The sequence below is a fragment of the Notolepis coatsorum genome (genome assembly GCF_963971535.1).
Source record: "Notolepis coatsorum genome assembly, chromosome: 4".
Classification (NCBI taxonomy): Eukaryota; Metazoa; Chordata; class Actinopteri; order Aulopiformes; family Paralepididae; genus Notolepis; species Notolepis coatsorum.
In genome coordinates, this window is record NC_140168.1 from 162,846,580 (window position 1) to 162,872,744 (window position 26,165).

Sequence of the window (26,165 nt, forward strand, 5' to 3'; positions counted from 1 at the left end):
ATGTTCCTTCGTTAGTTTTACATCTAGGACAGTTTAATTCTAGAGTTATCTCTAGAAATGTTATGCATTTTTATTGGAGTTATATACAATTTATGGATACATTTAAAATTAGCTTATTTGATTTTGTTACTTGTAAATGGTGTATTCTATCACAAATATTTAGCCAGGTATTTTCATCAAATTTCATGGTTAGGTCTGTCTCCCAAATCCTCAACAAAGGCAAAAAAGACGAGTGACATTCTTTAGAGAAGATGTCATACAATTCACTAATTTTACCTTTAATTGTGGTCGATGACACACAATTACATCTATTTCGTAATTCTAGTCTTAGTTTATTTTCTCTTCTAAGTGAATGTATAATGTTTTGCATTTGTAAATATTTAAAGAAATCAGTATTTGGGATGGCATATTCTGTTCTTAAATCCATGAATGATTTTAACTGCATATTTGTGTGAAACAGGTCTTTGAATTGACTTATCCCCAACTGAGCCCATTTGAGTATATTAATTGATGTTAGATGTTTATCTAGATCAGGATTGTGATAGATAGGAGAGTATGGAGGTACAATTGGTGATACCAAGTTTTTTTTAGCAGTCCTTCCAAGCACATAGTGTGTTAAAAACAGTGAAACAATTACCTATGTTTCTTATCTTTTTTAATTGTTTTATAAATATGACAGAGTCCAATGGTAACGGATCAACAAATTTAGCTTCTAGCTGAAACCACTGTGAATCCCGTCTTCCCAACATCCATGACAGTACATTTCTTAATTGGGCTGACCAAAAATAATATTGGAGATTGGGGAGACCGAGACCTCCCATGGATTCCGGCTTCATAAGTGTCAATAACTTTATCCTAGGCATTTTGTTGCACCAAATACATTTTGAGATGGGTCTATTCATAGATTTGAGAAATTCTGTAGATAATGGTAACATTTGAAAAAGGAAATTTAGTCTTGGAAGGACGTTCATTCTTATTACATTTATTCTTCCCAGCAGAGATATTGGGAGCGTGGACCATTTACACAAATCAGTTTTTATCTTTTCTATAAGAGGACAATAGTTTTCCCTGTACAAGTTCTCTAGTTGCGGTGTAATGTTTATTCCCAAATAATTAAACCCTTCTGGAGACCAATTAAAAGGATATGTTTTATACATCGTTTCTGTTGGGGTCATGTGCAGGAGACAAGCATTTGATTTATTGAAGTTTAACTTATATCCAGAGTATTTTCCAAATTGCTCTATTTCGTTATATAAGTATGATAAGGACTGTTCTGGGTCTTTTATGTATAAAATAATGTCATCTGCGTATAAGGATATTTTATGTTCCTCATTATTCATTTTCAGTCCTTTAATGTTAATATTGTCTCGTCCACATCACGCCAATAATTCAATCACCATCGCGAAGAGTGAACTTGACAGTGGGCATCCTTGTCTTGTCCCTCTTGTTAGTGCAAACATGTCAGAGGAAGCTCCATTGGTAATGACAGCTGCTTTAGGATTTTTATAGATTGCTTTAATCCAAGCGATAAAATTCGGTCCCATATTAAGCTTGTCAAGTATAGAAAAAAGAAAGTTCCATTCAACCCTATCGAAGGCCTTCTCTGCATCCAGCGATAGGAGCAGAGAAGGGCTCCGACTGGTGTCCAAATGATTTATTACATTCAAAAGTCTCCTTATATTGTCAGCAGAATATCTCCCTTTTATGAAACCTGATTGGTCTGGATTAATCAATTTAGGCAAAATATCTTCTAGTCTTTTTGCTAATAATTTGGTTATAATCTTGTAATCGTGATTTAAAAGACTGAAGTGTATGCAAATTCTATGGCTATGTTCATTTTATGTGAAGCACTTTGAGCTGCACTCCATGTATGAAAGGTGCTATATAAATAAAGTTATTATTATTATTATTGGAACTAAATGCTGATAAATGTCAATGTCCACTTCGCCCAGGTAGTGTGGGGAGTGAGATGAACGAGGGATATCAACACACTGAACCATATTATTTGCCTGGTTTAAAAATGGGAGGTGAACCTCAATCAAACACCCTGTCAATCACTAGTCAGTAACCTTTTTGTTAATCAGCATTATTAACTGTGAGCATTATTTATCATCTATCGATTCAGCATTATTCATAATGTCGTAATCATCATCCTCATTTGTTGTTCATCAACGATTTTTCAGCAATACCTACTGTGAGTCATAAAGCTGTGAGCCTTATTCAGCATTCCTTCCAGATAATTGACCTGTTCTCTTGACACTTACACATCTTCCACTATCTACGGTATGTTTACTTTAGCTATAAGGTCAGAGCATGCTGACTTGTAGCAATAGATATCAAGCTCTTACCAAATTCATAGTAGCCCACTGTCACTCTGTTTGGTATATGGTATTTTTTAGCTTAACTCATTCAGCGCCGGGGATTTTCCTCATCCTGTTCTAGCTAGGCCACGCTTTAAAGATAGGGGTGCGTCACCTTGTTTGTAGAGCTATATCTATATTCTATATTATAGCTAAGGAGACAATACTATGGTCATTTGACAGTCAGTATCTTCCGTCGAACATGCAAAAAATAATTATTTTTTTAATGTATATGTTCGCGCGTTATCCCGTGGTGAATATAAGTATAGTTCCGGAGTGATCCGGGCTAATTCCTGGAAAGCTGAGTTATAGGGCGCTACGTGAATTCTACTAAAAGCATTGGCGTTTCATCCCTGGACACGCTACTATTTCCAAATCAAATGTATATAATAGGTATTATGTTTCATCATGAATGCATGAAAGGAGGGGGTTGTTTCTGATGCTTTGATTGCCAGTAACGGCATTAGTTTTGAATGAGTCCTTACCTGTGATCAGGGCTATTCCAAAAAGAATATTCCAATTGTTTGATCGCCATCTGGTCCATCTGATGTCCATCTGGTCCACGACATAATCCAGCACAACACATGCATCGAGTGTCCCGGACGTGTGTAGCCTTTTTCCAACACGTCCGTGTTTCCGGGTTCCCGTTTTGCGCTCTGATTGGCCGCTGACCTACGCTAGTACGCCCCCCTCGCTAAGAGCATAGCAGGAGGATGGACGCTGAAATCGAACAGCTGTGCCCTCGCTATCAGCCGCCGTTCTCGAAACCTAACAATGCCCAATCTAAAATGGTTCTCTCCTCTTTGTATACCTTTGTCCTCACAAGTATTCTGCCAGGGAACTTATGGACACGACAATAGTAGTAGTTATAAGGTGTTTGAGCTTGTAACGTTGTACATATTGTGTAACGTTGTACATATTGTGTATACAACGTGAGTAGCTAACGTAGCTTAGCTTAGCTTGATAGGTTCGAAACCTAACAATGCCAGATCTAAAATGGTTCTCTCCTCTTTGTATACCTTTGTCCTCACAAGTATTCTGCCAGGGAACTTATGGACACGACAATAGTAATAAGTAATAACATTCTGCAATGTTAAATAACGTTTATCCATTCAACTAGCGGTACTAGGTAGCTAGCCTAGCCGCAATGCTATGGTCGATCGCATTCACGTTAGCATGTAAGCTAACAACAGCGTTAGTGCAGCTAAAGGGGCTATCGTATCAACATCAACGTCCGTCCTGCTCAAACACCTTATAACTACTACTATTGTCGTGTCCATAAGTTCCCTGGCAGAATACTTGTGAGGACAAAGGTATACAAAGAGGAGAGAACCATTTTAGATCGGGCATTGTTAGGTTTCGAGAACAGCGGCTATCGCGCTAAGCTAAGCTACGTTAGCTACTCACGTTGTATACACAATATGTACAACGACACAATGATTTACATTATTACAAATATGGTAACGTGGTAGCTACGTTAGCTACTCACGTTGTATACACAATATGTACAACGACACAATGATTTACATTATTACAAATATGGTAACGTGGTTGTGGCTTTTACATATAGTGGTTAGCTTTAGAGATGAATGGCTATGAACACGGAACGTCCTGTTACACTCATAGCGAGGGGGGCGTACTCGCGGAAACGGCTGTTCGATTTCAGCGTCCGTCCTGCTACGCTCATAGCGAGGGGGGCGTACTAGCGTAGGTCAGCGGCCAATCAGAGCGCAAAACGATAACCCGGAAACACGGACACATTGGAAAAAGGCTACACGCGTCCCGGACACTTTTCAATGTGATCGAGTGAACCTCTAGGCTTCCCTGTACTAACATTCTCCGCCCGGTGGGATTTAAATGTAACACACGGTCTGGAACAGGGTTTACTGCACTCTCGATACTGCCACCTAGCAGGATCTGGTCGGTACTGCACCCTCTGGGTCCCAGTATGCCTTTTAACGGCAACATACAGGTCCGTGACATTGAATAGAATATTAATATCGAAAAAAAGGAAAACGGACCAAATAACGCATACGTGGTTGGGATTCAACGGTTGTCGAGCAAACACGTATATAAACATTGTTGGCGCAGATTGAGTTAATTGGACAATATGAGAGTGACAGGGAACATGGGGCATCGGGAGCAATTAGGGGTTAAGTGTCTTGCTCAAGGACACATCGACACGCTGCGACACAAGGAGCGGGAATCTAACCGGGAACCTCCGGATTGCCAGACGACTGCTCTACCTCCTGAGCTACTGTCACCCCATGGAAAGGGATGATGAGCCAGATTCAAACCCACGACATCACAAGCACATGGTAGAGTATGTGGTACCGGTATGTGTCTCCTTAGCTGCCAGAACCACCAGAACACCCTTGATCCTTTGCCATTTTGTTTGATCGAAGTAGCAATTTGACCACCTGCTAATACTGTGGCATGGTCATGCTGGACCTACAAAAGGCCTTCGACACTGTCAATCACTCCATTCTGATTGACAAGCTAAAAGCAATTGGTTTTGATAGTCTATCAGTGAGCTGGATGCAATCCTACCTTGAGGGGAGAGAACAGATGGTGGAGGTAAACGGTACTCTATCCCCCCCCCCCCCCTCACAGTGAGCTGTGGTGTTCCACAAGGAAGCATACTAGGGCTGCTACTGTTCTAAATGTATGCAAAAAAAAAGCTTGTGACTGCAACTTGTTCTTGTTCACGGACGACTCAGCCCTGCTGGTCTCTGACAAGAACAAGTTACAGGTTGAAAAAACCCTCAGCTCAGAACTAGGCAGAATCTGCACCTGGCTCGCTGATAACAAACTATCATTACACCTGGGTAAAACAGAGTCCATTCTCTTCGGATCAAATAACAAACTCAGCAAGACCGACGGCTTCTCAGTTACAGTGGGTGACAATATTGTCACAAGGAAAGATGAAATTACATACCTAGGTTTCATCCTAGAGGCAAATCTTTCCTGTGACAAAATGGCATCCAATGTAATCAAAAAGGTCAACCAACAAACTAGATTCTTGTACCGGATCTCCTCTCTGGTAAACAAGAATACCCTGAAGACTCTGGCAAAAGCACTCATTCAAGGGTACTACGACTATGCTTGCACCTCATGGTACCAAAGCACCTCAAAGGCGCTAAAAACAAGATTACAAACATCACAAAACAAACTGGTCAGACTACTACTTAACCTTACTCCTAGAACCCACCTCACCCCTGCCCACTTTGACTACCTAGGATGGCTTAGAGTAGACGACAGAGTACAGCAACTTGCAATGGGCCTGGTCTACAAGATACACTACAAGATACACTACACGACTATGTACATGTCAAAATACTTCCCAAAGAGGGCGGCTAAGTGGTGCAGTGGGCAATGCGCTCGCCACTAACGCAGGAGATGCTGGGTTCGAGCCCAGCTCTCGGTGTTGCTACCAGCTTGGCTGGTCGTTCATACTAACACAATTTGCAGTGTTAGGGGTGGGAAGGCTGGTGGGTGGGTCCTGGTCGTTGTAAACAGCGACTCCTACAGTTCGGTCGGGGCGCCTGCTCAGCGTGGAAAAGGGGGGTAGTGTGATCCTTCCACACGTTACACCCTCTCAGTGAGAGTCCGCGCTGCCAGGTGAAAAGAAGCGGTTGATTGGCTACACATGTGTCGGAGGAAGCATGTGATAGCCTCCACTCTCTCAGACCGACTGTAGGGGGTAGGTGCGCAGCGACCAGGAAGGGGATTGGGAATTGACATAACGACTAACATTGGGATGGGAGAAAAACTGAGGAAAAGGGAGGGGGAAAAAAGATTTAAAAAAATATATAATAATACTTCCCAAAGGTCAATGAATACCATGACCACAACACCAGAGGGAGCTCCACAAATCATGTTAAACCAGATTCGGCTCAAACAAGGGACTAAACACGTTTTGCAATTATGGCACATCAATGTGGAACGCCCTACCCAAAGCTGTAAAGGAATGTGAATCACTACCCACTTTCAAAATCACTCTCAAAGAGCACCTACGGGAGACTTCAATTCGAAACTGGCCCCTGTAAATGCCCTAACCCAACCCCCTCCAATGTACAGTAAATGTCCTAACCCAATAATACATGAGACCCTCTTCTTGGGACCAAGTAAGGTTTCGTCAATATTCCAATGTACAGTTTCCCCCACCCCACCCCACCCGCCTACCCAATCCCCCCCCACCCCACCCACCCAACCAACTCCAATGTAGTTTCCCCCCCCCACCCCACTCCACCTACACAACCCCCCCTCACCCCACCTACCCAGCCTCCTCCAATGTACAGTTTCTATGTCAAATGTATATACTCTCTTTTTTAGGCGCTTTTTGTATCACAAACAGTACTGTATTTGTAAATCTGGTATGTCATAAATGTATAGATGTAGCAGTACTGTCTATCTGTATGTCATGTATGTCATATGTTATGATGAATCGAAAATGGGGGACCCTGATGTAAACAAGACGAAAGTCTTTCTCTGGTCTGCATCCCCTTAACACATTGGTCGCCAAAAACGGCTTACGACGTATTTGCCCGCCATGCGTTGAACGGCAAGAACGGCAAAAGCCGTTTTTTAAATCAATATTTCATTTTTTCGCCATGGCATTCATAATTCATCCAGCCAACCTCCGGGACTGCAGCGGGACCCTGTATGAGCATGCAACGCCTCAATACCGCCACCTGGTGGATGGTCGGGCGAGTTACGCTCTCGCCAAAACCGGAAGTGGTGATCGGTGCGTCGAGGAAATCCCTCCAGCAGTAATATCTTGTTACGGGACTACAGACAAACACTGGCGTGCATTTGGATCGCTTCCATAATGCAATAATCGATCTGATTTCGGCGTTTATTGTGCCATACAAACCGGAAATGGATATAGGAGATCGGCGTCAAATAATTGGGATCTTTTTCTTCCAGTCTCATCGGCAAACGGTAAGAGGACAGTAACGTTATTTTCAGCCCGATTGTGCATTACCTCGTTTGCAAACAGTCTGATATATATCAACCCATACTACATAAAGCCGTTACTGACGATAAAGGAATTATAGATGACCCCCGCCCCCCCTTTCCTTCACGCATGAAGCATAATGTATACCGATCATATACATTTGAATTTTTTAATATAGCGTGTATAGGAAAGAAACTGCAATCAATAATCTATCATTATGCGTTTGGGCCTATGACTAGCATTTTTGGAATTACAGCAGAAAAGCTTATAAACATACTTATATTCAAGACGGTATTAACACAACAATGTATGAATGAAAAATATAACGTTCCCACATCCGGAACGATAGATAATCGATGTTGAATGGGCCATAGTAATGTCAATATAGCAATAACATTTTTTAAGTTATAGCCCTGCAAAGAAGGTAAACATCTCCATAGGCTTTCAACGGTGGCAGACTGGGTACTTTGAATGGCTGGCAGTCAATGTGTTAACAATTGTGTGTATTGAGCTGTACTGTATTGTACCCATTCTGCAATCTGTTAATAAAATGTTCAATCAATCAATCAAACCTTTCTTTGTTCCTTCTACCCAAGTACACCCCACTCCTCAAACATGTGAAGCCCTCCGGTAGAACAGTCAAAATGTTTTGTCTGCTCGTAGGCTTCTCCATTGGTATACCTTTATTTATAGCACTTATTGGTCTGTTACCTTTATCCCTCTGTACATATCTCACTATTTCTGATAATCTATGTTACAGCTTGCGATCTTTATGCCTCAGTCCCCAGAACTCGTACTGACAACAACACCATCATCAAATTTGCTGATGACACAGTAGTGGTGGGCCTGATCTCTGCCAACGACGAAAGGGCCTACCTGGAAGAGGTAGAGAACCTGTCACAGTGGTGTCAGGAGAACTGCCTCTCCCTGAACGTCAGCAAAACAAAAGAGATGATTGTGGACTTCAGGAGGTCGGGGGTCAAGGACTACAGCCCCCTCAGCATCGACGGGGCACCGGTTGAGAGAGTGAACAGTTTCAAGTACCTCGGAGCCCACATATCCGAGGACTTGACATGGACCACACACATTGACAGTGTTGTGAAGAAGGCACGACAACGCCTCTACTTCCTCAGGCGCCTAAGGAAGTTCCAAGTCAGTCAGAAGATCCTTAGGAACTTCTACTCATGTACAATAGAGAGCATCCTGACCGGCAACATCACCTCCTGGTTTGGGAATAGCACTGCACAAGACCGTAGCAGACTACAAAGAGTGACACGTTCAGCCGAACGCACAATTGGAGGGGGGCTTCCCACCCTCCAGAACATTTACAACAAGCGGTGCAAGGGGAAGGCTAAGATAATTATTAAGGACTCGAGCCACCCGAACAACTGCCTCTTTGAACTGCTGCGGTCAGGCAAGCGATACCGGAGTCTTAAGGCGAGCACAGAAAGACTCAGAAGAAGCTTCTATCCCCAGGCCATCAGGCTGCTAAACGAACAATAATCACTATGCAACAACCATCAAATGCACACAGCACACACACCCACACGCACACACTCACTCAAACAAACAACACACTGCAGCACCCACTCTCCACACTTTAGATCACACAAACACACTTACACTTTATATTTATTGATAAAGGATTTGCACTACAACTCGTACACCTACTGTGAATTGTACCTAAATTGCACCTCGTCCCATTTCTCCATTTCTGCCTTGCACTATATAGTATTGTATATTAGTACACTGCACAGTATTGTATATTGTATGGTAACTACGTCTATTCTGCATCGAACATTGTACATATGTCTAAACTGAACACTGTGACCTCATTTTTTTTTTACTTCTAATTTTACTATGTTATTTTATTTCATACTTATCTTGTCTTGCACAGTCTCTGGAGCGCAACAGTAAGAAGCATTTTGTATAAAAGTATTCTGTACTTACTGTATGACAACTATTAAAGAAACTTGAAACTTGAAACTTGAAACTTGAGTTTGGGAAGAGGGCTTTCATGTACTCTGCTCCCTCTACTTTGGAACAGACTTCAAGCATCACAGTCTGGTACGGCTACTGCACTGCCTCAGACTGGAAAACACTGGGTTGTGAAAACCGGCCAACGCATCACCGGTACAACACTCCCTGCAATTGAGACTATTACCGCTCCCATACTGGATAAACTCTGAACCCTGTTGCCTATAATCTAGGCTCTGTTACCCATATTGTACAAACTCTGAACTCTGTTTCCTATACTCAATGTATACCTGCCTACCTCCTTCACTGTCTACAACTGCTTTAAACTGTAATCATAACTACCTATCTCAAACTATAGTCTGCCTATATAACTCTGCATGTATAGCATGTACAATAAAACATAAAACACTATTGCCCATTTGCGCTTGATAACAATTTTGAAACTATCTTTGCAACGTAGAATATGCATTCAGTAGCGAGTATAGCCTATTACATTTGATGTGTCATTTTAAAATATAAATAAATGAACAGTATAATGTGTTTAACCAGCTTACAAACTTGTTTTTAACATGTAATTAAATCAAGTTGTACCACATGTAAGCTGTGTGGTACAATTTATTACGTGTTAGAATGTGAAATGAGCAGATTGTGCACGGCACCCCTGGACAGTTGTCACGGCACACCAGGGTGTCATGGCGCAACATCAGCTCGAGGGACTCCAGCAAGCTGAACAAGCTGGTGAAGAAGGCTATAGCTCCGTAGTGGGTGGTGAGCTGGATAACCTAGACGTGGTGGCCGAGAGGAGGATGAGGAAAAAGATAGAAGCCAGACTTGTTAATTGATTAATACAGTTATTTTATTTTTTGTAATGGGCCCTAATCATTTGGCATAAGATATTGATGGCTAGTGATATTTGTTTGGCTATTGTGTCACAAAGTAAATAAACTTCATTTGAAACGTGACCGCTGTGTCATTTATGTTTAATACCGGTGTATACCTTTTTTTATTTGTATGTCAGCTCTTTGACTGCCAGAGTGGAGTGGACTCAACATTGATGACTTGGACTCGGACTCTCGGACTAGAATAATGGGGACTCGACTCGGACCCTTCTTTGGTGACTTGGACTCGGACTCGAACACTGGGGACTCGAGACTCGACTCGGACTTGAGATTTAGTGACTCGACTACAATGCTGGGAAGGGAGCACCTTCCAGTGCAGTCTAGGATACATTTTAAGATCCTGTTGTTTGCTTATAAAGCAATGAATGGTCTGGACCCACCCTAACTCACCGAGATCTTGCACCCCTACACCCCACTATGGTCTCTGAGGTCTGCTGACCAGTCCCTCCTTGTTGTCCCCAAATCCAGGCTAAAGAACAGGGGGGACCGTGCATTTGCGGTTATAGCCCCCAAACTCTGGAACAAGTTGCCCCCCCACATTAGGCTGTGGCCCCAACGCTCCAAATGTTTAAATCCCATCTAAAAACACATCTGTTCTCCCTAGCATTTTAGAAAATGTACAGTCTGCTACCGTAATCTGTTTGTAGTTCTATGTGCATTGTATTGTGATTAGTCTATGTGTTTTTTACTGTATTGATTGATTGTGAAGCACTTTGTTCAACTTTGTTGTTTTTAAACGTGCTAAGTTGGATTGGATGTGATGCATCACAGGGAGTGAGAAGGACTGGGTTAGTTTGTCTGTGAAATGTCTCTGGTAGCGCTTGGCAAACAGAGTAGTGGTCCTTGGGTGTAGAGGGGGCCAATAATGTTATTGTACTGCCTCTGTGCAGAGAGCATGAGTCAGCAGAGGGGGGTATATAGGAGTTGTGATTCATAACTCTCTGGCAGTAATAACTCTAAAGCACTATGTCATAGTTTAGGAATCTGCTGGGGCAAATTAAAGTGTTCGATTAAAGTACATTTACTGTTCAATCTTTTGAAGGATCATCTCTATTCAAAATGTGCAAATCAAAGAGGTTTATGATGATGAACAGGAAGTCAACAATGAATGCACTAGTGTTACTTGTGCTCTGCCAACAACTCTGTCTGTCTGTCTGTCTGTCTGTCTGTCTGTCTGTCTGTCTGTCTGTCTGTCTGTCTGTCTGTCTGTCTGTCTGTCTGTCTGTCTGTCTGTCTGTCTGTCTGTCTGTCTGTCTGTCTGTCTGTCTGTCTGTCTGTCTGTCTGTCTGTCTGTCTGTCTGTCTGTCTGTCTGTCTGTCTGGTCCGTGTACGTTTTGATAGTTCGTTTTTTGTTTCAAAAGGAAAAACGAAAAAACGAAAAAAAAGAAAATGAAATACGAGGTGTTTCCTATTTCCGTTTGAAACCAAAATCGAAAAAACAGGGAATACGGACCTGTTTTTCGTATTTTGGTATCAGAATCAAATGAAAAAAAGGAGTCAATAATGGGCCGTGTACGTTTTGATAGTTCGTTTTTCGTTTTTGATGTGAAGAATGGAGAACGGAACCACGTGACAAGTACATTTTTCAATGTAAAAGCCATGCACGATCTAACGTTAACGAATATGTATAACGTTATGAATAAATACATGAATACAGATCTATTACCAGGGTAACGTTATGATACATAAATTTTTTGTTTTGTGCATTTCATTTAGACATGATATTTTATGTGAAGTAATAGCCTAATAATATGGAAATAGCCTGTGTGGTCTGTCCCAAGCAGTGTTGTCTAAACGCACGTTATACAGATATCCTAGTTCAGTGGTCAGCAGGCCGAAATAGGTCCGCCAGCAATAATATCTGCTGATCAGATTATTTTGAGAATATGATTTGTGATGAAGACTCGCTTTATTGTATCGGAATCGGGAGATTTAGGTAACGTTTTTAAAACACAAAGGACACCTCTTTCCTATCGTATTAAGGTAGACAATGAGCTACAACCTTATTTTCACCTAAACGAGGCGAGCCGGCCTCGGAGCTGTACATTTAATAATAATAATATTGATCTATATGTGCAGTCGGCCTTGACGAGGCAAGTGCGCAGCCAGGGACCGTCTAAAAAGTGCAACACCAAAAAGAGACACTACAAAAAGATACAATAACTTCACGTCATACAGTGTATAGTGTCACCAAAATCACTGCACACATCATCAATGGTATCCTATTGGTTATACTACAACACTTAGATTTGAAAAAAATGCTTTTTCATAATTCTGGGGATTTTGTATTGGAAAAAAACATTAAATATCTTCACTCTTATAGAGTGTAGTGTCACCAAACTCACTTAAAGTGCCACTTACAGGTTAAACCCTATACAATTATGGGTAGTTTACATCATTGACCTAATTTCATTATTTATTTTTTTCCATTTGACACCGGAAATTCCACTCAGAAAGGGTTAAAAATGTCCACGCACGAATAACATGTATGGAGCCAATCAAAAAGCTTATCAGACGCTATCAGTGCCGTGACGTCACTGCAGGTAACTTTTCCCTACCTCTCATCCACTACAATGGAGTTTGACGAGCTCAAACAAGGGATTAAACACATTTAGCAATTATGCCACATCAATGTGGAACGCCCTACCCAATAATAATAATAATAATAATAATAATAATAATAATAATAATAATAATAATAATAATAATAATAATAATAATAATAATAATAATAATAATAATAATAATAATAATAATAATAATAATAATAATAATAATAATAATAATAATAATAATAATAATAATAATGATAATGATAATAATAATAATAATAATAATAATAATAATAATAATAATAATAATAATAATAATAATAATAATAATAATAATAATAATAATAATAATAATAATAATAATAATAATAATAATAATAATAATAATAATAATAATAATAATAATAACAATAATAATAATAAACTATTTGTATTGCACCTTTCATATGAGAATTAGTGCTTTACAGCAGTAAAAATAGACATACAATTTGCATAAAATAGACAGAATAAAAGTAATGCATAAAATAAGAAAAAGGGTAAAAACAATGCAGGTCATAAAGCATTTAGTTGTCTTTTGGATCTCCTCTGCCAGCGCTCGCACAACAACAATAAAATAGATCTAATTTACAAGACAATAATCACAGTATGGACTGTGAATGCAATAAGTACAAAGTGGCAGAATGCATTAAAATAGCAGCATAAACAACAACAAAATAGCTCAAATTTACAAGAAAAATAAGCACAGTGTGGATGTAATGAGTATAAGTGGCAGAATTTATTAAAAGGCTAAGGTGAAGAGATATGCTTTTTTAGCTTACTTTTGAAAATATTTTGTGAGCTAGCCTCCTTAACACATCTGGGGCCATCCACGTATACGTGATTGTGAGCCAGCGCTTGACGGCCAATCACATATACGTGTTTAACTCGTTATTTCTTTTATTCGCTATTGCCATTCATAATCCATTGAGGCACCTTGTGCATACTGTTCTGAGTGTGTCTGCGATTGCAGACGGTCAATACCGCCCCCTAACGCATTGTGGCAGCAACTGCACTACATTAGAAACGCTGTGGTGTTATCTGGGCCGTGCTAAGCCGCACGGGCGGGCGGGGTTTAAATACTCCGTCGAGGTAACCTGTTTCAACGATACATCTGCGAGGCTGCCCCCCCCCCCCCCCCCCCCCTCCATATGCAATGCTGTTGAACGTGGCACGGACCTCCGCGCCCAGTACTTCAAATTTCACTTAGCAAAACAGAATTGCTCCACCTGCCGGCCAAATCCTCCGCCCTGACCAACCTTTCCATCACAGTCGAGAATGCAGTTGTGACCGCGTCCCCGACCACCAAGAACCTTGGTGTTGTCCTCGACGACCAGTTGAACTTCTCTGCTCACATCGCAGCGACAACCAGAACCTGCCGATTCCTCCTGAGCAACGTTAGAAGGATCCGCCCCTTCCTGACAAAAGAAGCCACCCAACTCCTCGTCCAATCAACAGTCATCTCCCGCCTCGACTACTGCAACGCACTGCTCGCTGGCCTCCCGGCCACTGCCACTAAGCCTCTTCAACTCATTCAGAACGCAGCGGCCCGCCTGATCTCAAACCTACCGAAGTCGGCCCATGTCACCCCACTTCTTAGGGACCTGCACTGGCTCCCCATTGCTGCACGAATCTGCTTCAAGGCCCTCGACCTAGCATACCGTGCGGCAAAGGGAACCGCTCCCGCCTACCTCCGGTCAATGGTCTCTAACTACACACCCTCAAGACCCCTACGCTCTGCATCTTCTAGCCGCCTCAGACCTACTCCTATCCAAGCTCCGGGAGGGTCATCAAAGAGAAGTCGCCTATTCTCAGTCCTTGCCCCACAATGGTGGAATGAACTACCCACCCCAGTTAGGACAGCCGAAACACGTCCAATCTTTCGCCGTCGATAAAGACGCACTTCTTCAACCATTATCTGAATTAAAAAAATAATAATCTAACCCTAACTAACCGTACTGTCATGCACTTGTCCTAATAAACTAACCTACACTGTAGCACTCAACACTTTTATGAACATTGTTGCTCAGCTGATAGAGTTGTGCCCTTCCTGATGGCTTGTCGTACAGAACATGTAAGTCGCTTTGGATAAAAGCGTCAGCTAAATGACTAAATGTAAATGTAAATGTAATGTAATCCCAGGAAACTCCGTCAAACAGCGCTTTACTGCATTTCATTATAAATCGTGCCATTTTTCGCCTGATTATTGAAATCAATTTGAAAGCGCCACCAACGGCATACATTACAGACACACGATGCGATCGCGGGAAAAAAATATCGGATCAACGCAAGATTGATAATATATAATAATAATAATAATAATTCATTTATATAGCGCTTCTCAGTAACCCGAAGTCGCTGACAGTAGTCGGGAGCAAGAGTACAAACAAAGAAACAAAAGCAAAGAAACAAAAACAAAGAAACAACAAAGAAACAAAAACAAAAGGAACATGAGACCATGGGGGGAACAGGGGAGACAGCATGAAAGCACAAAAAAGACTGGAGACAGACATCAATCAGGTTGGAGGGGAGGGGGGGGTTTAAGGGTGGGGGGGGTTGAAGGCAAGGGAGAACAGGTGGGTTTTGAGGCGAGCTTTGAAGGTGGAGAGTGTAGGGGAGTCTCTGATGGACTGGGTGAGGGAGTTCCAGAGTCGGGGTGCAGTACGAGAGAAGGCCCGATCTCCGAAGTTTTTAAGCTTGGATGTCGGGACAGTGAGGGAGGCAGTGGAGGAGGACCGGAGGGAACGGGTGGGGCGGTAGGGAAGAAGGAGATCAGTCAGGTAGGGAGGGGCCAGGCTGTGGAGGGCTTTGAAGGTGAGGAGTAGTGTTTTAAAGTTTATGCAGTGTTTGATCGGGAGCCAGTGGAGGGAGTGGAGGACAAGAGTGATGTGTTCGCGGGACCGGGTGTTAGTGAGGAGGCGGGCGGCTGAATTTTGGACCATTTGCAGTTTATGGAGGGAGCGGGAGGTGATACCAGTGAGGAGGGAGTTGCAGTAGTCCAGGCGGGAGGAGATGAAGGCGTGAATGAGGGATTCAGCAGCGGGGGGGGAGAGGCAGTGACGGATTTTTGCGATGTTGCGGAGGTGAAAGTAGGATATTTTTACGATGGAGCGGACGTGGGGGTCAAAAGAGAGGGTGGGGTCAAGGAGGACACCAAGATTTCGGACTAGGGGGGAGGGGGTGATGGTGGAGTCGTTGATGGTGAGTGTGATGGGTCCGGATCTGGTGAGGGTGGTTTTGGTGCCAATGATGAGAAGTTCAGTCTTGTCACTGTTCAGTTTGAGGAAGTTGTGAGTCATCCAAGTTTGGAGTTCGGTGATGCAGGATTCGATGTGACTGAGGGGTGGGCTGTGGGGGGATTGTGTACTGATGTAGATTTGGGTGTCGTCAGCGTAGCAGTGGAAGTTGAGGTGGTATTTACGGATGATGTGACCAAGGGGGAGAATGTAGCAGATGAAGAGCAGGGGGCCAAGGACTGAGCCTTGGGGGACCCCCTGTGTGACTGGGGAGGGGGAGGAGGTGTGGCCGGAGAGGGAGATGAATTGGTGTCTGTCTGTGAGGTAGGAGGAGAACCAGCCAAGTGCTGTGCCCTCAACACCCAGTTGGTGCAGCCTTTGGAGGAGGATGGAGTGACACACTGTGTCAAAGGCTGCACTGAGATCGAGTAGGATCAGGATGTTGAGGGCACCGGAGTCAGCGGAGATGAGGAGGTCGTTGATGACCTTAACCAGTGCAGTTTCGGTGCTGTGAGCGGGACGGAAACCAGACTGAAGGGGTTCATAGAGGGTGTTGGACTGGAGATGGGAGTGGAGTTGGGAGGCAGCAATGCGTTCCAGTGTTTTAGAGAAAAAAGGAAGATTGGATATGGGGCGGTAGTTGGAGAGGCTGGATGGGTCAAGAGTGGGTTTTTTGAGGACAGGGGTGACAGCGGCGAGTTTATAGGGGGAGGGGACGTGGCCTAGGGATAGTGACTGGTTGAAAAGGGCGGTGAGGTGGGGGATGAGAGCAGGGAGGCAGGCTTTGGTGAGAGTAGTGGGTAGGGGGTCAAGGGAGCAGGTAGTGGTCTTGGAGGTGGTCATGAGGTCCATGATGAAGGAGGAGTCGGCTGGGGCGAAGGCAGTAAAAGGGGTGGGAGGGATGGAGTCAGGTGGGGGGAAAATGTTGGTGGGGGGGGCGAGGGTAAGGGAATTGGCGATGCGGGCAGTCAGTGAGCTGTTGATTAGAGATGCTTTATTATTGAAGAAGAGGAGAAACGAGTTGCAGAGGTCAGGGGAGGAGAGTGAGTTATTGTCCGGGGGTTGTAGGAGTTTCTTGACAGTGGAGAAGAGGGTCCGGGGGTTGCGGTTGCTGCTGTTGATGATGGTGGAGTAGTGGGCAGATTTGGCAGCTTGGAGTGCATCACGGTAGGAGGAGACGTGCTGTTTGTGGAGGTCGGCGTGGATGGTGAGGTGGTTTTTTTTATAGAGGCGTTCTAATTGATGGCCGGTCTGCTTCATGGAGCGGAGTTCCGGAGTGTACCAGGGGGAGGAGGTGGTGAATGAGACAGTGATGGTTTTCAGGGGTGCCAGTGAGTCGAGGGAGTCAGAGAGAGTAGAGTTGAGGAGGAGGGCATAGTCGTCGGGGTTAGAGGGGGTGGAGTCAGGGGGAAAGGCAGAGGATATGGACTGAGACAGTGTGAGAGGGTCAATGGATTTTATGTTACGGAAAGAGATGGTGCGTTTATTGGAGTGGTGGGGTGGGGGAAGGGGAGCAGCGAAAAGGATGCAGTAGTGGTCAGAGAGTGGGAATGGGATGGGGTGAGGATTGGATATGGGTAGGGAGGCAGATAAAACAAGGTCAAGTCCTTACCTTGTCTATGATGTACTGCAAAAAGAAGAAACCAATTATCTGATCGCCATTCCAAATACTAATCGCGATTGTGTGTCCAACGTTATCCACCAAAACACATGAACCGGCGGTGCTCGACTGTCCCCAATCCATGTGTTATAAACGTTACTCATGCCAGAGAAGGAAAACCTGGACCGGACTTCTTAGATCGACGTACAGCCCAAGCCAGAGGGTTTCCAATGATGTGCAATACCGGCCGCAAGGCGTTAGGCAGTGGTATTGGCCATTTGCGATCTCAGAGCCATTCGCAATGATAACATCAGGCTGGATGGATGGATTATGAATGGATATAGAGAATAAAAGAAATAACGATTAAAAACCGACTTTTCTCGGGTTTGGCGCTCAAGCGATGGCGAGTTAACCTGACTTATCTTGGGTCTGGCGTCCATTGTGTTAACCTCTTAACTCATTCCCTGCCAAAAACGAATTAACTCGTTATAGCCCGCCAATCGAATAACGCCAACAACTAGGGATGCCCCGATCGATCGGCCACCGATCGTTATCGGCCGATAATCAGTATAAATATGCGATCAGTGATCGGTGATAATGCTTTATTTTCGCCGATCGTCAAACCCGATCTCACTCGCTCGTCTCGCTGAGTTCTGTCTCAGACACCGGGAGCTGTGCGGCGTCTGCTCCTCCCTCCAGCCCCTCCCGCGCGCATGTAAACACGGGTCTAGTAGTCTAGTCTAGTGGGACGGGAGGACGGCGTCTCCCTTAGCTAACATTAGCTACCGTTACAAAATGACCCAGTCAACCATTCACTTCCAGTCCAATACATGATGAGGCATTGTCTAACCGAACGGTATCTAGCCGGCCAGCTACCGATAGCTCCTGACATCAACAAACACTCCAGCAAGTATAGTAGAGACGTGTATGATACCTCAGCTAGCTCATGTTAGCTGACGCCAGCTCACTGTTCAAAACGAAATGTCCCACTGAACTAAATAGTTCACAGAGGCGCTGTATCAACGTTATATAGCCGGCCAGCAGTAGCCACAGATAGCTCCTGATATCAATGTTTTATAACACTCATTCGATGCGTATTCGAGCTGAGGGCATGTTGTTGAATATGATCGGGTCTAGCTGCAGCTCCGGAGAATCCTGGCCGTAGCTGCAGGCTACTCAAGTATAGGGTCTAGCTGCAGCTCCGGAGAATCCTGGCCGTAGCTGGAGGCTACTAGAGTACACACAGACAGTGGAGCTTGTTGCGTGGTGGCGATGTCTCGCAGATAATACAAGTACAAGTCTAATTATATAATATATATATTTTATAAAAAAAAATAATAATAATAAAAAAAATTATAAAATAATTAAAAAAAAAAAATTAATCAAAAACGATCGGTATCGGATCGGTATCGGCCGATATGGCTCACGACGATCGGTGATCGGTATCGGTGGCAAAAAACCTGATCGGGGCATCCCTACCAACAACGGATTACTGGATTGTTATTTCTTTTATTCGCTATTTCCATTCATAACTCATCCTGCTATGCTGTAGGACTGTGTGGCAATGTGTCTGAGATCGCAACGGTCCGATACCGCCGCCTGGTGGTATGCGGCTGATGTTGCACTGCCTTTGTATCTCTGTGTATGGGGCTGTCCGTCACTGAAAGTCATCCGGGTGGAGTTTTCTTGTAACGTGGATCAAGATCTTCACTCGATAGCATTAAATCGTCAATCCAACGCCGGATTCATTATACTGTGGGGGGTTATGGCATGGGCCAAATGGACATACGATCTAGCAGATGGCAATCAAATAATTGGAATATTCTTTTTGGATTATCATTGGCCACAGGTAAGAGCAATTTAACGTCAATTTCAGCTTGGTTGTCCATTGTTGTCATAGCCTTCGCCCTGATCAATGTATGCTGTTGTACTAACGAATGCCGTTATTGACAATCAATTAATCATAAACGACCCCCCCCCTTTCATGCATGCATGATGGAACATAATATACCGATCATATGCATTTACATTTTTTATTGTAGCGTGTATAGGGACGAAATGCCAATGGATTTGTTATGGTTTGTAATGCGACCCCAATTGCACGACACAGGTAATCAGAGTTAGCCAAAGCAAGGGCATGATTTATTAAATACAAAAAAAGCGGCACTCAGCCTTTAAGAGGGTAAAAACATCAACGTCCATGAACACAAAAAAAGGCGGCACTGTGCCTTTAACGGGCTGGGTAAAAAGTAACAGGAATCTTCTTCGTCCCTACACCGAGTAGGGCTCTGCGGCTCTGCAGCTCTGCCAAGGAATCTTCTTCCTCCCGATCAGATGCTGCCGACGGGCAACGCAGCACACAGGGGGTCCGAGGGGAACGGGGTGAGAACACGGGCATCGTGGAGTAATAGAGAGCGATGGCGAGCCTCACCCCAGGAACGAGGACCATGAAGAGGGAGTAGGGAAGTAGCCGGCACGACGTCTGGAGTGGGAACACTGGGATCCTCCCGTGGAGTAATAGAGAGCGAAGACGGTGTCCCACTCCAGGAAAACGGCGACAGGTGGTGATGGGTGGCACATCGTCTCACGCCGGAGACGTGGCAGTAGATGGTGGTAACAAGAACGACGCGACCAGGAGTGGAGGGGAGTCTGCAATACTAGTACTCTCCCGAGCTGATTGCAAACTCCCATCAGGTGAGTGAAGGAGAAAAACGGCACGCCCCCTCGTTGGGCTGCATGCAGGATTCCTCCAGCCCTCACAGGATTAAGTATAATATGCGTCGTGGGCCATTACTAGCCTTCCAGGAATGACCCCAGACCACAAAAATATTCCTTTTTCACATCTTGAACGATAGATGTCAAATGGGCCATAGTATTGCATATATAGTTATAATATTTAAATAGTTATAGCCCTGCAAACTAGGTGAGTGACTCCATTGGTGTAATGCGTGGCAGCACATAGTCAGATCCCGTTCTCAGTGTGGCAGAGAAAGAGTTAAGCCCTAGTCATTATTTTCAGAGAATTCACCAACAAATACATACCTAAGTAAATGGAAGATTGCTCCACTTCTACAATGTCCATTTGCATGTTCTTGGTATCTAGGGATATCTATGGATCTGAGGGAATGTATTCCCAGTGAAGGAGAACATATTGCGTCTGTTACTAGGCTTGAGTAAATTGTAATGAACCAAAGGAGAATATAATTATTTTTTGTTTTTTTTTACAGTGAATAACACCATGCTAACATTGACCAGACATGAAAATGTAACCACTAGAATGAAAGCGGACAGTGCCGGTTAGCCTTCGGGAGAGGTGTTAGTTGGACAATGCCTAGGCTAAACGGCACTGTCCGCTTCCATTCATTGTGCTAAGCTAGGCTAATGTGCAGCCAGATAGCTTTCTACTGAACGCACAGGAGAGGAAACTGGTATCTATCTTCTTGTCTCTCTCTGGAGAAGACGGTAAGCTAATTTCCCCAAATGTAGGCGTGTTCCTTTAACCTATATACACATCTCTTCTAAGTTACCTGAGACGTCCAGGTGCTCCAGGTTGGGGCAGCGCGACACCACGTGGAACACGGCCTCGTTGGACACGTTGTAGCAGCCAGCCACCTCCAGGCGCCTCAGCTCCGGGCAGCACTCGGCCACCGTGTGCAGGCCGCGGTCGGTCAGCCGCCGGCATCCGCTGGCCACCACCGTCTCCAGCATCAGGCACACGTTGGGCGTGTCCTGGCAGAGGCGCCGCGTCAGCACCCGCAGCGCCCGGTCCGCGTGCGGGACGTCCCCCGTGAGCCGGATGGCGCGCCACAGCCGGGGGTCCCAGGCCAGGTTGTACCAGCGGCGGCAGACCCGTGCACAACGGCACAGCTGGCTGGTGGGCAGGTGGGCGAAGATCTGCAGGAAGAGCTGGTCGTGGAGCATGTGGATGGGCGCCGCCTCATGGTGATGATGCCGGCGGTCCCGGGGGAGCCGCCCCCCGGCGGGGCAGGGGCCGGTGCGGCACAGGCGGGTGGCGAAGGCGAGGCCGGGGGGGGAGTGCACCATGGCCACCGTCTCCGAGGAGGAGGTGGAGGAGGAGCCATTGAGGGAGGTGAAGAAGGGGAGGGCGGAGGAGTGGTGGTGGGACGGGGGGGGGAGGATGAGGGCCGGGCTGGGCGTGCTCAGGGTCCGCATGCTGAGGTCCGACTCTAGGGGGGAGAGAGAGAGGGAGAGATAGGGATAGAGAGAGAGAGAGAAAAGTGTAAACTTTTATATGTCTGATGTCCTCAAACTGCCAAGATGCAGCAGTAGAAAGAAATAGAATTATCTTGATAGAATAAATGGTAAATGGTGCATTTATATAGCAGCTTTTATCCAAAGCGCTTTACAATTTGTTCCTCACTCACACATTCACACGCCGATGCAAGGTGCCAACCTGCGCATCAGGAGCAATTATGGGTAAAGTGTCTTGCTCAAGGACCCTTCGACACGCTGCCCGGGAGAAGCGGGAATCGAACCGGGAACCTCCGGACAGGGCCGCCTCAGGGGGTGTGCGAGCAGTGCGGTCGCACAGGGCCTCGCGGGAAGGGGGGCCTCAAAAAAAAATAAAAATAAAAAAATTATTTATTATTTTTTTTATCTATTTGTTTATTTTTATTTAAATTTTTTTGCGAGGCCCCCCTTCCCGCGAGGCCCTTTTTCATCACAGACCTAAAATCTAGTTTTGCTTATATGCTTATATATTTCACATTAGACACGTTTGTAGAATGTGTCTGACTTGTTCCTGGCTCTGAGGCTCTGGGGGGGGGGGGGGGGGGGGCGTGAACCGACTCATTGCCAGACGTGAGCGATTCGACTCACGCTCACGGCAATGAATCGGCTCTTATGAACGAGTCGCTCATGACCGACCCATCACTAGCGTCTGACTATTTCGCGCATGCAGCATTGGAGGTTATGCCAGCCAAGATGAAGAGGACATCGTTCGGCAGATGGACTGAAGATGAAAGTTGTTGCATGTTAGACAGTTCAGTCAGGCTAGCCATCCCGGCTAAAGACAGGGACAGCTAGTTAGCTTTAGCTACGTTATAATATTGAGTCCTAACGTGTGGTTCAGTCGGGATATAGCCATGATGATGTCGGCTAGTAGCTAGCTTAGCTAAATGCTAACTAGCGTTAGCTAACCTAGAGACAGCGCGTGCAGCATTGTTATGCCAAGATGAAGAGGATGGTCGTTCGGCAGATGAACTTCGTCAACTCCACGCGGTTGTCTCCATCCTCTTGGACGTTTGGTGAGTTTTTAATGCACTCTATTCTATTCCCGCCGTGGATATCTCTCTCTCTCTCTCTCTCTCTGGAGCCAAACGGGCTGACTAGCTGTTATAGTACTAGTAGCTAATGGTGTGTGGCCTGGTGTCAGCACCTGTATTGCTTTTCTCACGTTGTACAGTTTTTCAGTGGTAGCCGCATAGCTTGCTTCTGCGTTAGCTAATGGTTAGCGATAGCCGGGTTGAGCTAACTGTTAGCCAGTTAGCTGTTTAGCTACGACGTTAGCTGCCGGCTGCGCTCGGCTGGGAACGTTAGTTTGATGCTATCAGTTAGCCTAGAGTTAGCTGTTAGCTTGTGCTACGACCATTGACATTAGCCGTGAGAATAGCAGGGGGCCCTGGCACTCTGACTACGACATCATCTTTGACAGAAGATGTAGTCGGGCCTGCACCATGACAAGGCTCCGGCCATAGCTTCTTTTTGTCCCACCAGCGAGAGGCCTTTCGTCAACGTGGAGACCTGTGTTGCGGCCTTTCGCCCTGCGTTCCTTGGTGCAGGTAAGATGTCCATTGGACATTACCCCACTCTTCCTTCCTTCCCCTCCCGAATGTTTTGTTAATAACGATGTTTTTTTCCAGGCAAAACATATGTTACTTCACAACATTTGGAGATACGACATGTGCTGTGTGTGAATTGTCTTGGTCGTTTGTGTAGCTTGGGTAGCGTTGGCCAAAGCTGTGTGTGGCCTGGTGTCAGTACCTGGCTACTCTATTTGCAGTTAGCCTATTTAGCTGATGTCGGCCATTGGCTCCTTGCTACTTTGTTTTCTCTGGTATAGACCCTCTTCTCTTTGGATTTAAGTGTTGATCTTTGTCCTTTTGGATCTATGTATATTCATGTTGCCTTTGTGAAGTTATCTTTTCCTTCTGTTTTGTTCTTCCATTAAAAGTTGAATATCCTTTAGGGGCTCATCTTTGCTTATCTCTCTCTCATACATGCTCTCTCTCTAACACACACACACACGACACACAGACATGCTCTCTCTCTCTAACACACAAACACACATGCTCTCTCTCTCTCTCTTTCTAACACACACAGTCTGCCTATGGCGGCCTTTCTCGATGGCTAGGCTGTGCTCGCTGAGTCTGTACCTAGTCAAGGATCTTCAGTCACAGTGCTCAGGTATTCTGCCACTGTGTACTCTCTGTTTAGGGCCAAATAGCATTTCAATTTCTTTCCAATGTGTCTCTCTCTCTCTCTCTGTACACTGTATATTGACTGTAGAACGGGAGCTCTCTCTCGCTCTCTCTTGCTATATGTTGACTGTATCATGCCCAGCCTCGGGCAGCGCTATTATTTAAGAATATGTTGACTGTATGAAAAAGAAAAGAAAAAATTATATATATATATATTTTTTTTTTTACCTCGCGTTTAAATCTTGCACAGGGCCTCGCATTTCTCCCAGGCGGCCCTGCCTCCGGATTACCCAACGACTGCTCTACCTCCCGAGCCACTGTTGCCCCAGAATAGTATTCTGGTCATTGCTATTTCTACTGAAAGCACACATTCGATAGCACATTTAGAACAGGGGTGTTCAACCCTCGACGCGTTGACGTCCAGGGGTCACGTTAAAGTGGGTTGCGGTCCAGTTATGTTGGCTCTGATTACTTCTACTTTGAGGTAGGCTTGTAATTTTTAAAGCGTATTGTTTTCATTAACATGTTCGTAATGCGAAACCTCTAGGTAGCAAAATAAGGTAGCAAAATAAAAATCCTTTGAAATGTTGTGGAATAAAGTATAAAGTCCCCAATAAAGGAGATATTCAGTTCAACAACTGTACAAACTCTGAACTCTGTCGCCTGCACTCAGTTCATACCTATTACTGTCTTCACTGCCTACATCTGCTTTACACTGTAATCATAATAACCTACTTCAACCTACTGTGGGAGATAAGACCCCCTTCCCCCCTCTCTCTTTGATCTCTCTCACCCATCTTTCTTTCCTTCCTACCCTCATCCCTCTCCCCATTCCTTCCCCCCCTTTCCATTCCGTATGTCCCCAAAGGTGTCACATTCCTTTCCCCCCACTACAGTTTTGTATAAAGATGATCCAAGATCCGGTGGGGGCTCTCTCATTCCGGGTGTCCTAGCTAAGCACCTCATTGAGGCCATGGTTAGACTAGTGTATTCCTGGCGTTTTTTTATACGTTTTTGACGACGTTTCATGTCCCTATTACACAGAAATGCGTTTTTTGGCGTTTTTTTGTGGATGCGGCTGAAACGCAAAATTGTGTTTGCGTTTGGAGATACGCAAAAAAAACGCTTCGACAACAGCGTGTAGTCAGCACGGAGCCGTTGTTGCGAAAACGCCCATGCGCAGTAGATACCATCTGCGTGCCCTTCCGGTGACAACAGTGTGTGTGTTTGGGACATAGCTCCGTGTCCCAAATAGCTTCAGCTACCATGTGTTGTCAAGTTATTGTTATAAGGACCCCAGTCCAAGCTACAACAGTCTGCATTCCCTTAACAATTGTTTGTATTGAGCCGTATTGTATTGTACCCATATGCAATATGTTAAATAAAGTTTACATCCATTCATTCTGCTAGCATTACCGATTGCATGAGCAGCTGGCTAACGTGAGCTATCAGGATTCAGACCCTGTTAGCTCAGAGCTCCTCTTTCAACTTAACAAGCATTAAACAAAATGGCCCAGTCATCTATTCACCTTTGTTTAATACACACAGCGTTGTCTCTAATGTTATCTAACTACTGATAGCTCGCGATATCATCAGTTTGGTGCTGGCTAAGTAGCGTGAGCTAACGTTAGCTTCTAGCCACAATGCTATATTGTTATAATGGCATACTCCATTGACGTTAGCATGCAGCTAACAATGCTACCGATCTTTTTTTAGACTAAACTATCCGCTCTTGGTGGTCACTTGTGTTGATGTTAGTTTTGTTTCATCAACAAATGACAGGCAGAACACACAGTGAATGTATCCGTTTTGTTTATTGCACTTTTATTAGGCTTTGCTGAAAAAGAATTGCTGCATTGGGTAACTAGGCAAAAGATGGTGGCCGCCTTGTTGACATTTGCTTTGCAGGCACATTCAAGTTCTGATTGGTTGAAATTGCCTTCATGTTTGCCACCTACTGCCACCTACTGCTTTGGCAGTGTACTACATCAGTGTGCTCGGGTGACAAAAACGGAAAAAAAACGAAAGTGTGACTCGAGGCGCACGACGTCGCCGCGAAACGCCTATGACGACGATACGAAAATGATACGAAAGGTGTAACCGCC

General features: G+C 44.7%; 1 protein-coding gene across 1 annotated transcript in view; it reads right to left on the bottom strand.

The window, feature by feature from the left end:
- Positions 1-26,165, bottom strand: part of fbxl7 (F-box and leucine-rich repeat protein 7) — a 385,933-nt gene that overhangs the window by 23,511 nt on the left and 336,257 nt on the right. The window contains exon 3 of the mRNA XM_084312953.1: positions 21,148-21,807. Coding sequence (XP_084169079.1) covers positions 21,148-21,807 — 660 coding nt within the window. The remainder of the gene's footprint in view (positions 1-21,147; positions 21,808-26,165) is intronic.